The sequence below is a fragment of the Chenopodium album genome, chromosome 16, assembly GCF_948465745.1.
Source record: "Chenopodium album chromosome 16, dcCheAlbu1.1, whole genome shotgun sequence".
NCBI lineage: Eukaryota > Viridiplantae > Streptophyta > Magnoliopsida > Caryophyllales > Amaranthaceae > Chenopodium > Chenopodium album.
Window position 1 is genome coordinate 40,134,213 of NC_137849.1, and position 16,652 is coordinate 40,150,864.

General features: G+C 33.6%; 2 protein-coding genes across 2 annotated transcripts; one reads left to right on the forward strand and one right to left on the reverse strand.

The window, feature by feature from the left end:
* The first annotated feature begins 6,751 nt into the window (after positions 1-6,751).
* On the forward strand, positions 6,752-9,001 carry LOC145586503 (putative xyloglucan endotransglucosylase/hydrolase protein 23). The gene is made up of 3 exons (XM_081643346.1): positions 6,752-7,877; positions 8,256-8,449; positions 8,611-9,001. The coding sequence occupies exons 1-3, from the start codon at positions 7,602-7,604 to the stop codon at positions 8,999-9,001; spliced, it is 861 nt and encodes a 286-aa protein (XP_081499472.1). The 5' UTR covers positions 6,752-7,601.
* Positions 9,002-9,540: 539 nt separating this feature from the next.
* Positions 9,541-14,497, reverse strand: LOC145586502 (putative methyltransferase At1g78140, chloroplastic). The gene is made up of 8 exons (XM_081643345.1): positions 14,305-14,497; positions 12,224-12,327; positions 11,956-12,096; positions 11,774-11,855; positions 11,334-11,527; positions 11,117-11,228; positions 10,127-10,234; positions 9,541-9,993 (listed from the first exon to the last, which is right to left on the reverse strand). Exons 1-8 carry the CDS (start codon positions 14,473-14,475, stop codon positions 9,853-9,855), a joined length of 1,053 nt encoding a protein of 350 aa, XP_081499471.1. The 5' UTR covers positions 14,476-14,497; the 3' UTR covers positions 9,541-9,852.
* Between the last annotated feature and the right edge of the window lie 2,155 nt (positions 14,498-16,652).

Below are 16,652 nucleotides of genomic sequence, written 5' to 3' on the forward strand. Positions count from 1 at the left end.
CACAAGTAAACTTTCAATTTTTAACTATCTAAATTTTTATTGCATTTTTCGCCGTTGTATATCTAATTAAGTGTTTGTATTTTAGAAATTATCTACTACCTCTATTTCTTATTAAGTGCAACAAAGGAATATTTTATGTCTCACAAATAATTTCATTTTATTGCACATAATAAGTAATGGAGGTAGTGTTACTGTTGTTATAGGAGACTATGGGAGTGAAGGAGGGTAACACACTCCGTCAAACATAAGTCCTTATTTCAACTTAATGCCTGTGAAGTTGAAATTAGATAAATATCTCAAAAAGACACTTGTACCCTTCAATTGTCTGCGCAAAAGTATGAAATTAATCCTATGAGATACATTCTATGTTTATCAAGAAGAGAAACGTAGAATTACCCCTTGTTATATACTTCCGTACTTTGTAATCTCACTGGGGACTAACGACTATCTAGATAGCAAACCACTTTCAGTATTTAGGTATGTAACAAACTATTCAACGAACCTACATATAAAACTCATATTAGCGAAAGATTTGGCCACATACAGTCAAGACTAAAAAAAAATTTTATCCCAAAATTAATTGTGAATAGCTACAAATTTAAATCTACAATAATAGCAGCAAATGAGTACAAGTTATTCTCAAATGTACGTCAACTAATCACATCTCTCACATGAATGACGTGAGTGTTACAATTTGAAGAGTTCAAGACTAGACTTCTTCCAACCGAGGTCTCCTAACTAAGACAATTAATAAGATTAGGCAGCCAAACTAAACTCCAAATTATTGGCAACCTTCATTGACTTTGTATTTTTCTCTAGAGTTACACGATAAGTGGATAAGTCTCATTCAAGCTTTAACTAAAATTAATTGACAATTTAGTATGTGAAATCTCATATTAACTTAATATAAACCTTCACGGATAGCTTATATGTTTTATTTTCTTACCTTATATCCTTTCCTAAAGAAATGTATTCGAAGAAACATGTACACAATGCATAGACAACTACTTTGTGTTTCACTAAGTTGATTGTTAAACAAAAAGTAAGATAGAGCAAGTTGTTAACGATTTTACTAAAAATTAGTGGTTGTATATTAACCAATTAGCCGTTCACGGTTTATTTAACTTGATAAAATTAAAGTGCGGCAAATGGCAAAAACAAGTTGCTGCAATATAATTAGCAAACATAAACAAGTACTGTAATCCATAATACGGCGCTATTTGGTTTAAGTGGAAGGAATTAAGAAGCACTAAAACTTACTTTTGGTAGCTTTTCAAAAACAATACTTGTATGTTAAATTGCCAACCTCTTTGCAAAATTTTAATATACCATGATAATATAATATACATGCATGCAAAGTGAAGTTTGTAGCGGGAGGATTCCTTGTTTTGTGCACAAATGCAATAGTGGGTCCATATCGTTATTTGTCAAACATTAACATAATATCTGCTCAATCACTAATAATCTAGCCTGTTTGATAAGTGATAATAAATATTTGTGTTAAATATAGTAAATTGTTAAATCGATGAAATTTATTATATGCAATCTTTTTCAATTATTGTATGAAGTACAAGTACATACGTAGTATGTGTTTTCTCAATATTATTATTAATCTCCTTTACTACTTAAGACTTATTCTCTTTAGCTTAATTTCAGTTCAATTTAGTTCAGTTCAACTCCAATCAGTTCAGTTCAGTTCAGTTTTTAATTTTCTTCTCTCATAAACAATTCATTTCAGTTCAATTCAATTCAGCTTTAATCAGTTCAACTCAATTCAGTAAATTAGAATAGACCCTCATTAACTGATCCTTCGAAGAATGATTTTTTGACACAACTTAGAAGAATGATATTAAGTGGTAAACTAGTAATGAAAACGTATGAAGAAATGCTCATTTTTAGAGGTGGAGAAGCATGATAATAAGGAAAAATGGAAATATATAATTCCACCTTTGCGTGATCTGACAATACAATCCCACCTTTTGATTATTACGAGGCAATCCCACCTTTGTATGCCATCTTCTTTTAATAGACCTTCACTGGTTGGGGACCGATTTTTGTAGGTTATATGCCACGTGTTAGATTTTAATAAGTTCATTATATTTAAAAAAAAAAAAAAAACAGCCACCACCCATCAACCCCCCCCCCCCCCCACAAGCCATCGTAAAACCCTAACCCTTACCCCAGCCACCATCAAAGACCGACCGACCACCCTCCTTAACATCCGAAAAGCGCTGGCCGACACCTACCCACCCACCAGGTGACGTGTTTTTAAGGTGTTTAAGGGGGGGTTTTCGGGGCTGAGATAGTGATATAGAGAATTGGGGATTCGTGAGTGATATGGGGAATTTTGGGGTAGTTAGGGAGGTTGAGTGGGATTGTCGGTGGTTTTTCGGCGGTTATAGGAGTTTATCGAGGCTGGGATGGAGGTTTTCGGTGGTTATTCGGTGGTAATAAGGGTTAATCGGGGCTGGGATGGGGTGTTTTTGTTGGTTTTTTAGGCGGTTGTAGGGGTTTATCGGAGCTGGGATGGCATTATTCGGCGGTCATAGGGGTTTTCGGCGGCTGGGTAGTGTTTTCAGGGTGGTGGTTATGATAATTTCCGGGTTAAATTTGCATCAGGGGTGATTTCAGGGGTGACTTTTGGTATTAGGAGGTTCCAATCGGCGTTTTCAGGGGTTTAGGCTGGTGTCCGACTGTTTTTAGGTGGGCCTAGGGTATGGGGTAGGGTTTCACGGTGGCTGAGGGGGGTGGCTAGTGGGTTTTTCTGTTTTTTTTTTTTACCTTTTTTTTATTTGTTAACTTTTATTATTTTGTCCAATCATTAAGCGACATGTGGCTTTAAAAAAAATAAAATTAACATTTTAACCTATTTAATAGGTTATAGGTAAAAAGGTCATTTAAAGAAAATGACATACAAAGATGGGATTGTTTTGTAATAATCAAAAGATGGGATTCTTATTGTCAGACCACGCGAAGGTGGGATTATTTATTTTCATTTTTCCAGATAATAATCAATAATCAATAATATCCAGATAATAATCAATTTCAAAAGTCGTTATAATATTAGTGCTTCATTGAAAGAAAACAGCTGTTTCATCATAATTTGAACCTTCCTAATCCTAATCCATATCCATATCCATATCATAATACTGTGGTGAAGTAGTAATTAACAAGTCTTTGTCAAACTGCCAACTTCACCAGTCGCCCTGATCATTACTTGTCCCATGCATACTACAACCCCATCAAACAGGTATCTAATTATTATAATTAATTAACATATTACTTGACATCATTAGCTCTCTGTGGCTGCTGCTTCGACTAATTATTATAGTTAATAAACCTTTGACTGCAGCGGCTTCTAGAGCCACTATGATTGGTTAATGGAGAATCAATTGCGCCATATAAGATATACAACAGTTGCATGAGATATTCAATTTCTTACTGTCATTGACAATTTCTAAAGTTCAACCACACTTGGCATGATGGTCATGCCTTAGACTCTAAATAGTGGCTATTTTCTCACCCTCCCCCGTGACAAGGACTCCGGCTATGGTTTCCAACCTAAGGACTAATTACCCTGAGAAAAGATTGACATTCAAATCAAGCTTGTCCCGGTGAACAATTGATCTCTGGTTTGACCCAACTCATGGTTTTCAAACCTATTATGTTCTTCGGAATCCTCAAAATTATAATTCATGTAACCAATATACTTTGTATACAATTCATAATCACAAATCACACAATACAGCCTTATTTATAATATGAATTACAAAGACAAGAAAATCAGGTGTCATGAAATGGGAATACATTATATATTATCATAATTGTTTAGGATTCTTGCCTTGCTGTTGGACTGTTGTTCTCTTTGGGAAAGGGAATTTGTTAAATTCCGAGTTCTTACTCTGATGGGTGATGTGGTGAATTCATCAGAGGATTTAAGAACTCTCAGAATCTAACAGGTTCCCTTTCCCGAGCTAGGCAACGAGGATATACTCAATCCCTAGGATGCTGGACCAAGCTAAGGTTCCATTTACAGCTTCTTACACACTTTAATGCCAATGCATGTGTTCGGTCCAATGGCAGATCTCCATGCCATGGGTCTGGCTCAACATCTGCCTGGATGAACCAACAGGTCAATATCACAAATCAGCAGAAAGGCCACCACGGTGAACAAAATTTTTTATAATTTACAGTTGCTGCACCAAATCACCGATACACACATATTCTCTCAGAATCTTCCTAAGGATTGACAATTACCAATTACAGTTCTGAGCTTTTTGAGATACTTTGTGACTTTGTGTTGTTTAGCTAGTGTAATTTTTCCTATATGTATTCATTTTTGTACTAAACATCACATACATAAGAAATAAGTATGTATAATTGTAATGTTTTGTATTCACATTGTATCGATACAACTTCTGCCAGAACAAATAGTCATCCTGAAGTCCTGAACTCTAGCAAGCTGAAAGAGTGAAAGACTAATATCGTACACAATCCAAATTAACACAATATACTCCACCAGCTTAATTGGGTTTTGCAAGAAATCATAATGAAATGTGCATCCCTTGTCCATCTAAAGTCTACCAGGCCACAGATTGAACAGGGATCTTCAAGTTCGAGTTCAGATAGGGAAAAGTCAAAAAACGCGATCCTGATACTTGATGCAGACACTACAATAGTAACACATAATCAAGAAAGTAAGCGTGTGGAGCAACATTAACCAAGTTCCTAATCAATATCTTACTATTTTAACATTTTTTGCAATTGCATCATTGTATACATTGAAATAATTTATTACTTTTGTTTAATTCAAAAAATAAATATGACCCCCTAGAATAGTAGACTATACACTTAATCAGTTTAGAATTGACATTGATAAATTCATCGAAGAAGATTTGAAGGTAGCAACAATATTATATGAGTGATGATGGTGAACTAATTACTATACACTAACACAAAAGACACTGAGAGGCGAGGACATAAGTGGAGGACTAATTAACATTTTTTTATTTTTTATTTCTTAATCATTACTCTTCATTACTCTCACATTGTAATTCCTAATCACTAAAATTAAAAAAGGATCATGCTACTACAACCACCAACAAAACTAAAACAAATGAACCTTAAAATGTACCACTATAGTAAAGCCTTTCACACCATCAACAGTTGATGGAAAAAATGCCAACAGTCATTCATTTGCGACTACCGGCTACCACACAATTTTCTATATTGAAACCTACATATAAAATCGTATTGGAGACCGAATTGACCACATACACGACTACTCAGTTCTATCCTAAAACCAATTAAAGCAGCTCCAATTTATTCTCCTTCCATGAGCGACAACACACATATGGATTTACTCTCATCACTCTTCTCACTTGTGACTGAAGAGAATCATTACATACTTGCAACTCGAAGAGTTCAGAAATAGACTTCCTTCCGCCTGAGGTTTTTAATGTAGCCAATAGTATTAGGCAGCTAAACAAATCTTCAAATCCTTTTCCTTTTGCTAACCAATGGAACATTTCTCTCCTAAGGACAACAAATCTTTAGTGGCTTTGAAACCATTTTTTAATCTTCAACGGGCCTACACATACAACTTTAGTCCAATTCCAGCTTTAACCTATAACCAATTGGCAATAAGAGAAATCCCACACTAACAACTTCTACGCTTTACTCTATCTCAACTTGTTCAATTTGCTAACTGAAGTCAGATGTAGTTTCATCAATTCAATCTTCATGAGCAGCTAACATGTTTTCCTCTAGCAACCAATCTGCCTCCTAGTGGACAAGATAACCTTGTCGCATCAACGCATCCTAAACTTAGGGTCTGTTCTCATTGACTGAAATGAGCTGAGCTGAACTGAACTTATTGATCAGTGATTTTTAACTACGGATTAAAGATCTTTGATTATTTATTATTATATATGTGTGTATATACAAATATACATATTAAAATATTTATGAAAAATATACTATATAATTAAAATATTTATGAAAAATATACTATATAATTAAAATATTTATGAAAAATATATTAAAAACATGAAACCCCAAAACATTTTAAAAACATATACTATATTATTATTATTATTCGTCGTTATTATAATATAAGCTTAAAAGTATGAAATTTGGCTTTAAATCATTAGCAAGACATAAACTTATTAGAGCTGAGCTGAACTGAAAAGAAAATAATATAATGAGAGCAGGCCCTTACCTTCTTTCCATACCTTAAAAAATTAGTACAAGTAAACATAAAAGCCAAGCATACACAACTTTGTGTTTCAATTGATTGTTAGAACACAACTTTAGATTAAGGGTCAATATAAGTCAGATTAGGATTTCAATTGTAAATGTAAAATATATTTTCATATGAAATGTATTAAGCAACATGTTAGTAGGACAGAGAAGCAGCATGATATAGCAAGTGGTTAACAATTTTACAAGAAGTTAGTGGTTGTACATTAACCAATAGAAGTTCAAGGTTTATTTTACTCGTTTAAATTTAAGTGTAGCAAATTGCAAAACAATTTTCTGCAATAGTAGTTCTAAACAAATAAATTAACAGACATAAACAATAAATCCATAATAAGGGGCTGTTTGGTTCAAGTGGAAGGAATTAAGAATACTATACTTAATTCTAACCACCAAAAAGTTACTTTCGGATAACTAATCAAATCGCCAACCTCTTTGGCTCCTAGCAAAAATTTAATATATCAAACATAATAGAGGATCTATGTCCGTTGTTTGACAAAGTTAAACCACTAATCTCTACTCCCCAACAGCCTGTTTAGTAAATGATAATAAACGATAGTAAAGATGATAAACTTGCATGTAATTTTGCAAGAGAAGTTGTATGTTAATGTTGCAATCCTTTCCTCAATAAGTTTTTTTTACTACTTCCTATAAATCTTCATTACTACTCATTACCCTTTAGAAGAATAAAACATAGTGGTAATGAAATTTATGAAAGAAATACACATACTTAGAGGGGAGGAACATTATCATAGGGTTTTTCTTGTAAAATTAAATATAAATTCATTATAATTTCCGCCTACCAATAGATCATTTAAAGGCTTAAGCTCATACCATACAGCACTAGCAAGAATACACTTCTTAGCTTAAGTATTAAAAATATACTACCAATGGGTTTGTAGCAAGCTTCTTCCTCAAAAGACACCGTCCATTTCACCTTAGATTCACTAGCTATGTGCAATAACAGAATATCCACCAGGGTGCCACCTGGCAGCAACTTTTTTAACTCCATTACATCAAGAAGACAATTTGACTGATGACCACCACAACCTCTTCTTTTGTTTTATCTATTTTATAAGTTACAGTAGCATTAGTGCTTCATAAAAGATAACAGCTGTTTCATCGTTATAATTTCAACCTTACTAACTATAATCCCAATACCTATCAGTAATAATAGTAATTAACAAGTCATTGTCTTTCTACCAACTTCACCAGCCGCCCTAATCATCGTTTGCCATCTCCTGCATATAAATATCCTTGCCCGGTTGCCCCATGCACACCACAAACCCATTAAGCAAGTATCCTCATCTAAAATATATATTGCTTACTGTCATTAGCTCAAAATGGCTGCTGCCACTACTATTTTTCTCATCAAAGTCCTCGTGTTTGTGTATTTAACTGCAGTGGCTTCTACTGCTAGCAATTTCTACCAACACTTTGACCTCACTTGGGGTGATGGTCGTGCCAAAATTCTAAATAATGGCCAGCTCCTCAAGCTCTCCCTTGACAAAGCATCTGGCTCTGGTTTCCAATCTAAGAACCAATATCTCTTTGGGAAGATTGACATGAAAATCAAGCTTGTCCCAGGGAACTCTGCTGGCACTGTGACTGCCTATTACGTAAGTCTCACTCATGTCATTCGTCACCCCTTGATAAAATGATTACCATCTCATATTAAAATGAAGTTATTATTGCCCTGCCAGTGCTGGCTATTGACCACTGAGCCAGGCCAGGCTGCAGTTTTGGGAACTAGAATCAGCCCACGAAGCAATCAAACTGGGCTGGTTCCACTTGAATGAGCGGGCTAGAACTTAAACCAAAATTTTAAAAAAAAAAAATGGCTTTAAGTTAAACAGGCCAACTGGGTTGGGCAAATTCAACTTGGCTGCTAGTTGGGAATTAACCCACATCCCATGTACTTGAATTGGCCCACTAGCCACCTCTACCCCCTACAATCTATCAAATTCGTTGACATTCTTCTATTTGTACTTTTACAGTTATCTTCCCAAGGACCTACCCATGATGAGGTAGACCTTGAATTTCTAGGCAACGTCACCGGTCAGCCTTATACACTCCACACAAACGTTTTCACTCAAGGGAAAGGTGGTCGAGAGCAACAATTCCGTCTCTGGTTTGACCCAACTACCGACTTTCACACCTATTCCATCCTCTGGAATCCCCAAAGAATCATGTAAGGCAACAATATATCTAATTTATACACATAAAGTTCCTAAGACTATTTGTAGTTCTGAAATTTAAGGACGCCTAAAATAAGATGTAAAGAAATGGGAAGGGGTATATACAGTAATCATAATAGTTTAGGTTGCTTACCTTGCTATTGTTTGGCCTCAGATTTTCTGTGGATGGTACTCCCATCAGAGAATTTAAGAACATGGAATCTATTGGAGTCACGTTCCCAAAGAGCCAGGCCATGAGGATATACTCAAGCCTCTGGGATGCCGAAGACTGGGCAACACAAGGTGGCCAGATCAAGACAGACTGGACCAAGGCTCCGTTTACAGCTTATTACAGAAACTTCAATGCCAATGCATGTGTTTGGTCCAACGGCAGATCTTCATGCCATGGATCCGGCTCAACATTTGCTTGGATGAACCAAGAGTTAGATACCACAGGTCAGCAGAGGCTGCAATGGGTGCAGAAAAACTTCAGGATTTACAATTACTGCACTGATACACAAAGGTTCCCTCAGGGTCTTCCCAAGGAATGCGCAGTAACCAATTAAAGTTCAAAGCTTGATAAAACACTCGGTACTTTGCACATTTAGCTGGTGTAGTTTTTTCTGTGTGTTTGTTTTTGTACAAAATGTCTCACATAAGAAATAGGTTTTTATATTTATACTGATGGGTAATATTATTTTGTATACATACAATAATGAATGTTGTAACAGCTCTGTACAAGAAATTAGATTATTTTCATGCAACAAAGTATCTCAAATGTCAGAATTTTTAAGAGCCAAAAACTAAAAAAGTAACTTGATGTCTGCATATTAGTGGGCAAAAATCAACTTTGCAAGTATATGATGCCCAAGGAAAACAAAAAAAAAAAAAAATGGAAAAGCACAGCTTATGAGCACTTACAAATTTACAATACAACGTTGCTGGAGCAGCAAACAGAGTCATCCATAATGAGAGAGTTGATTGGCTGTTCAATGAAGATTTCTCCCAAAATTATTGAACTCACTGCAAGCTGACAGGCTAATACTATACGTGAGCCAAATAAACTGAAGTGAATTAAATTTACCACCAATCTAACACAATAAGCTTGACAATCTAGAACTGCTTTTTTTTTTTTTTTAATTTAAACTCCGAGTTGGCCAAAAAATGGAAGTTTGGTGTTATTACAATTTATACTGATGGTATTAATATTTTTTGAGGACCCTATACAAGCAAAAAGAATGATACAAAGATGTACAAGATAATGAAAATTCAGGATGATACAGGAAAACTTCCTGCATATTAATCATATAGCCATGCATGGATACCATTACTGATAGCAATGCAGTACTTGTAATGTATTTTGTGCATTGACACCTTGGACATGCAGAATTACAGACAATTGCAGAAATCAGCAAGCTTAATTGGGTTTTGTAGCAGATATCATAACGAATAGCCCATTCCGTGCGCACCTAAAGTCCACTAGGCCACAGGTTGTGCAGAGATCTTCAAGCTCACGTTCAGAGAGGAAAACACGTGACCCTGATATTTGCTGCAGATACTACAATAATACCACATAAATCACAAAAGTATGAGAGTGGACCAATATTACCCTAATCTATAAAAAGTATGGAATATTAGTAGCTGAGTAGGATTAATTCTAGAATTTATCACTGCAAAGATAAGTCATTTACCTCACGAAAATTACTTCTAAACGGCACCAGCGAAAAAGGACCATCTGCTATGGTAGTCGTGGCAACAAATACACCCCCAGGTCTTAATATTCGACTTATTTCAGCAACCTAGACATTAGTTAACACAAAAGGTGATAATTTGATTGTAAGTAAAGGAATTAAGAGATTACTTGTCTGTATGAGTAACAAATTGCATATCCATCAATGCATGGTACAATCTAAGCAAAGACAAAAAAACATAAGCAAGTTGATGAAGGTAGTGATATTACCCCACATGCATCACCTTTTTTTTTTCCCCAAAAAGAGTTGGAAAAAAAATGAAAAATGGGACAAGTTAATGGACCGCACTCTCCCGGAGAAGAAAATGAAGGAAACAGATAGAATAATTAGCTAAAATGACTTGATGTTATCCGCCCTTTATAGCACTAGCTGAATATCAGCAGCAGTGTAAGATAATAAGCAACATTAGTCAAATCAAATGAATTCAGATCCCCGTGTACAGCATTTTTTCTAGCAAGTATCCTAGCACCATAAAGGATAAACTTAGAAAATATGTAATTGATTTACAGAGCTTAAAGGCCAAGTACATAATTATAAAAGGTATATATAAAGAACCAAGCCTTTAAAAAACTAAGCTACATTAGGAAATTCAAGTTATCTCAACATCAGAATAGAGTTTGATGGTAACAATGATGATATTACAGAGGATCTCTGATCTGCTATATCAACATCAGAATAGAGTTTGAAGGATTACAATGATGATATAACAGAGGATCTCTGATCAATTATATGTTCATCACAAACTCCTGAATACATATTTATGTAATTTTTTTACTCCTGAATACGTATTTATGTAATATTGATGGTATCTAAGTCTGTGTACTATAAACCAAAACATGCAGGATAAAAAGAACACAATTACATAACAAGTCGTGTGGTAAGCTGTTACATGCAGGATAAAGATCATCGGTAAAAAAAAAATACACTTACAGCAGAGGAAGGTGAGGGCCAACAATGTAACGCAGCACCAGCATGCACAGCATCAATGGAGCCAGAAACAAATGGAAGCCTAGAGATATCAGCTCTGACCAAAATTAACTTCCTGTTGAGAAACAGAATTATGAATCAGATCATGTCAAAATAAGTCGTCAAAAGAATTTTCTATCAAGTTTAAACTTCAACTGATCTCAAATATGGGAAATCCTACTCTTTGGGGAAGCCAGGATCCTCTTTAACAAATTCATAGCATTGCTGTAACATTGCTTCTGAATAGTCAAGAGCAACAACACGAGAAAACAGTCCACTCTTCGCAAAAAGCCTTGAAAACAATCCACTTCCACAGCTAGCATCAACAATGTTTCCACCAAAAACAGGTTTAAAGTATTCTTTTGCCATTTCAAACTGCAATCAAGAACAATATACTGAATCCATAAATAAGGCATTCATTATGCTTTCACCAAGAGTATCACAGACTACTTTCTACAGAAAAAAAAAAATAAATAAATAAGACACAATGGCATGGCAAGTGTTACCTATATCAAAAACTTGCAAAGCTAAATAATATGGATGGAAAAAAATAAATACATCTAGTTGTGTGAGATGAAGACAAAGAACGGAAAATAAAAAACAGAAAATTGATAAGATCACCTCTCTATCAGGGCCGGGGTAACCACCAAGCCCAAAATTTTGGCGCCAGCCTCTCTCGTACAGAAATGACATGGCAGGGGTGCTGAACAAAGAAATAATTCGTTTATATGATGCCTGCATCTAAAAACAAAACCTCAAAGCTGTACTAAGCACAATTTCAAGTTTTTCAACATTCGCAGCACCTGAAAAACTCTGTCACTAGAGGCATTGATTCAACATACTCCTCAGCCCCACTTGATGCAGTGAGATTAAAAATGGAACCATTTGCATAGTAAGTCTTCTTACTGGTGTTACAATATAAGGTAGTGCCTTGAGCAGTGTCTCTGCAATATATTTAACTCATCCAAGTCAAAACAAAATTTAGCTATAAGTACACCAGAGTCCAGACCATGGTCTTCAGAGATAGGGTTACATAGCTATAATAAGCAAGAATATAAGTATATAACTTACACTGAGAAAGTAGAATCACCACTCCATGTTAAGGGTTCATAACAGATTGGGCAACCTAAAATACTTTCGTTAGTATCAGATTTCTTGTTAGTTGTGACAAGTTCCTGAAAGTAATCCACAAAATAGAAAGGCACAATTAAAATGAGGATCATAATTCACAAATCCCATAAAGGGCAGGAAATCCTGAGAAATTAATCAAAAAATCTTAAAATCTACACTACGAATGTGCAAGTGTAATTCAATTTCGCACAAATAATTGTATCTCTCAACTCCTACTTCAATCACCAATCCTATATTTTAGTCACTCCCTCTATTTCTTCATAGATAAGCCCATGTCGAAGGAGAGTTTGCCCACATATAAGCCTAGCATGGCTACATCCTAAAACCAATTGATGATAGATAAGTAACCACTCATTATCATATGTTAGTAATAATGCCTCTATCAATGCAGGACAACTGGTCCCACCCATCTCACACGTAGGTTATTTTCCAAGAACTTAATTATTAGTGAGTAACTAAATTATTTTCCATATCAAATTCCAGTCCTATAACATTAATTAGGATAGAAAAAATACTAGTATTAGGGAGTAGCTAAATCATATTTACAAAAAACACATTTAGAGATTGGTAACAATTTTTTTGGAATTGGAAATGGATTCAATTAAACCATTACCGTTACTAAATTTTTGGTTGGAAGGTCTGGGTAACAATAGGTAATGGTTTCCACCCATTTGTTGCTTCTCTAAAACCTAAAGCAACAATTACCTTCACTCTCCTCAAACAAAAGTAAAGAGAGATAGGTTAAAGTAATTTCTTTCTATGATTAAACCAAACAAATGAAAAGGTAAGAGTTAAATGACTCTTTTCCTCTCTCTTATTTGTTTCCTTTTTTCTCCATTTCCATTATTCATACTCAACGCCCCCTCAGTTGTGTCGAAGTGCAAATTTCAGTCCCATAACATTAATTAGGATGGAAAGGAACTTCCTAGCCACTCCCTCCATCTTTAATGATATGTTATTGGAAAAGCCTTCATAAAGACAAATACTAAATGTGGCTCATTTGAAGTCTAGAGTCACATTTCAATCACTACTCCTTCGCTTTATTTATTTATTTATTTATTTATTTTAAGGGAACTACTTCGCTTTATTTAATTAACACACTTTCCCTAAACCTCATTTTGTTTAATTAATGACACTTTATTTTTTGGAAACATTCTTATGTCTCTCTTTTGTTCCCGCTATGGCATTACTACATTTTAAATTATTTTTCTCCCCTCATGGTTCTCACTCCTACTCCCTCCGTCCCTTATTGATAGTCCCTTTTCAATGTACTTTTACTAGTTTTTATTTATATTTATTAATTCCCGTGAAAATATTTATTAATTCCCGTGAAAATTGCCCATAAGGGACTATCAATAAGGGACGGAGGGACTTTTTTAGCACTCCGTGTATACGGAGTGTAAATTTCCTATCTCACATCCTAATACTCGTATCTAATTCTCCAACAAACCACCCTACCTATACAAGGGAGTATCTACTAATTACCATTCGTTTTAAGCTTCCCAAATTAAACACGACTAAGTCTTTGTATTCTTCAACTTATTTCCACCAATTTCTGGAAATATGAGTCCAAATGAGAGTTCACAAATTCAAAAAAGATAAATTTATGAAAAATAAGGCAACCCATTTCAATTTACAACTAAAAAATTTCTGCAATTAACTAGAAACAGTACATTTTCTTTTAATCAACAATACCCAGTACAGCTATATACTCCACACTCAAAAACTTAATTATTCAAAAAATAATTTCTGCAATTAACTAGAAACAGTACATTTTCTTTTATTCAACTTATTTCCACCAATACCCAGTACAACAATACCCACCCTAATAAACAAAACCTAATTTACACACTCAAAAACTTAATTATTCAAAAAAAAAAAAAAAAAAAACACCAACAACAACGATTCAGTGAATTTACACTCAAAACGACAGACATAAAGCAATAATATTCAGAAATACGATTATAATTAACCAAAAAATCCAGAAACTGAAATTAATTAAGAAAATGAGGGATTCAAACCGGCGTCGTTTCGATGACAGCAGCAGAAGAAGCTTGAAGCTTAAGCGTCGGGATTCTCGGGAAAGTTAACCGGACAGGTGAATTGGAGGTAAAATTGAGATAATTACGGCGGTAATTTTGCAGTTGACTTCTGCTAAAATTAGGAGCCAAAGTGTTTGTAATGCTCGACATTTTTTATATTTTTTTTCTGCTATGTTTGTGAGGAAAGTCATTCAATTTGAATTTCAGATGAATTTAAAATATAAAAGGTTTTTTTTTTTTTTCATCTCATAATTTATAATTTTGACGTGTATGATTAAGTACCTGTTATTGAAAAACACTAGAAGGTCTTTTTTTTCCTTTTTTTTTTTTTTTTGTTTTAATTTTCTTGGCTGTATAGACGTATAGTGTTTTAAAAATTTTGGAACATGGATAAAGATTTATGAAAAATTGAAAATCTTTAGTTTATTTAAGAGAACTTAAAGAGGAAAAAAAAAATTGATACAATGAGCAAGGGGGTGTTAAGTACCGCCATCCAAAATAATCAAACCGCCAACATTTGATATAAATGGACAACCATACCCTTAGTACTTCACCGCTATCTTTCCTCTTGCCACCAATCACTTACACCTTGACACCACCATTCAAATTGACGACTAACACCACCACCACCACGCTAACCGACAACAACCACCACCACCACCCTGACCAGCGATGACCACCACCTTGACTGGCGACCCACCACCTTCCCTCTTTCTTACCTCTTTGGCAAGAAGGTGTTGGTTTTTTTTTTTTTTCTGGCAACCGTACCAACCAGAGCCCAAAAACGGTTGCTAGGCACAGTAATTAGTTTTGGGCTCCGGTTACCCAAAAACCGGTTACCGCGGTTGATACAAATGTCTCTTTATGATTCGCTGTCTTTTTTTAATTTTTTATTATACATTTTTGTTTCCATATGAAAAAAAAAAATATTCTAAATATCTTATTCTAAATATATAACACCCCGTTCTTAAATTTGGGGTTTTACAAAATAACTAACTAAACTATTATAGTAAAGTCTAGAAATATTAAATCTCAAATAAAAATAAAGTGTTAGGATTATATTTTGGGAAATTGCCTTTGTCAATAGCATACTAGTATAGAGTGATATTTCTTCCCATCAAAAAAAAAAAAAAAAAAAAAAGGATAAACTGATAAATCTTTGCTCATAGTGTAATCACTTACTATAATAGATAGTCGTGATAATGGTCATAGCATCTATTGTAGTAAAGTCTAGCAATATTTTTGCGACATAACGAGCAAAGGAAAGAATTATACAAGTATTTTGGATTACATGATACTTATTAATACGAGCATAGGTCAGAGCATCTATTATATAGTAAAGTCTAGAAATATTATTTCTTAAATAAAAAAAATAAAAAAATAAAAAAAAAAGTCTAGAAATGTAATGGTAGCATGATACTGTAAAAATAAAATATTCTAAATATTAAAATCAAATTATAATATTCAAATAATAAAATAAGATACAAAATTTTTTGTATTCATCTATATAAATAATAGTCATATAAGTCTTTACATTTTTCATTTCAAGGTCATATTATATATCTATATTACCTAAAGTTTAATATATTGTTCTTCAATATGACATTCACATATTTGACCTCGTCCCTCCTAAAGAATCATAGTAAATAAATAAAATTAAATTATATATATACAATCCGAATAAAGATATATACAAATTAAAGTGAGATAAATTAAATTAATTTAGATTAAAAAAAATATATATCTAATGTAACTTTTTTTCCTAAATTAAACAATATTTTCCTAACAATAATTATGCCAAAAATTTATGCATACATAATAATTAAAGATTGCGTATAACTTTAAAATATTTTTTTATTAACATATATTTCTAATGAAATTTATATGAAGATCGAATATTCTCATTTCTATAACCATAAATTTTCATATTTTTGTACTAATAATGTAATGCTAATATTCAAAATTTAAATAATTACAGTATAAGAATATGTCTGTAAAAAAAATATATTACATACATGATTGAGTAGTTGATGAGATTTGTCTTTTATTCTTAAAAATCATGATAAATATCTTTTATTCGTATAAAAATTAACCAATATCCATATCGATCTATATATTTGTGTTGTATATTCTATCAGTTGTTGCTTGGTTGTATGGATATTATGTAATTGTTTTTGACACAATGTTTTACTTTAAAAAATGTATATAGTTGTGAGTCATATACTTCGTATAAGTTTATTATTGTGTCTAAAGATTTGGTGAATATGATGGGTAAAACAAATATTCGATTGTATAGTTGCTGAAGTGAATGGTATGGTAATAAAATT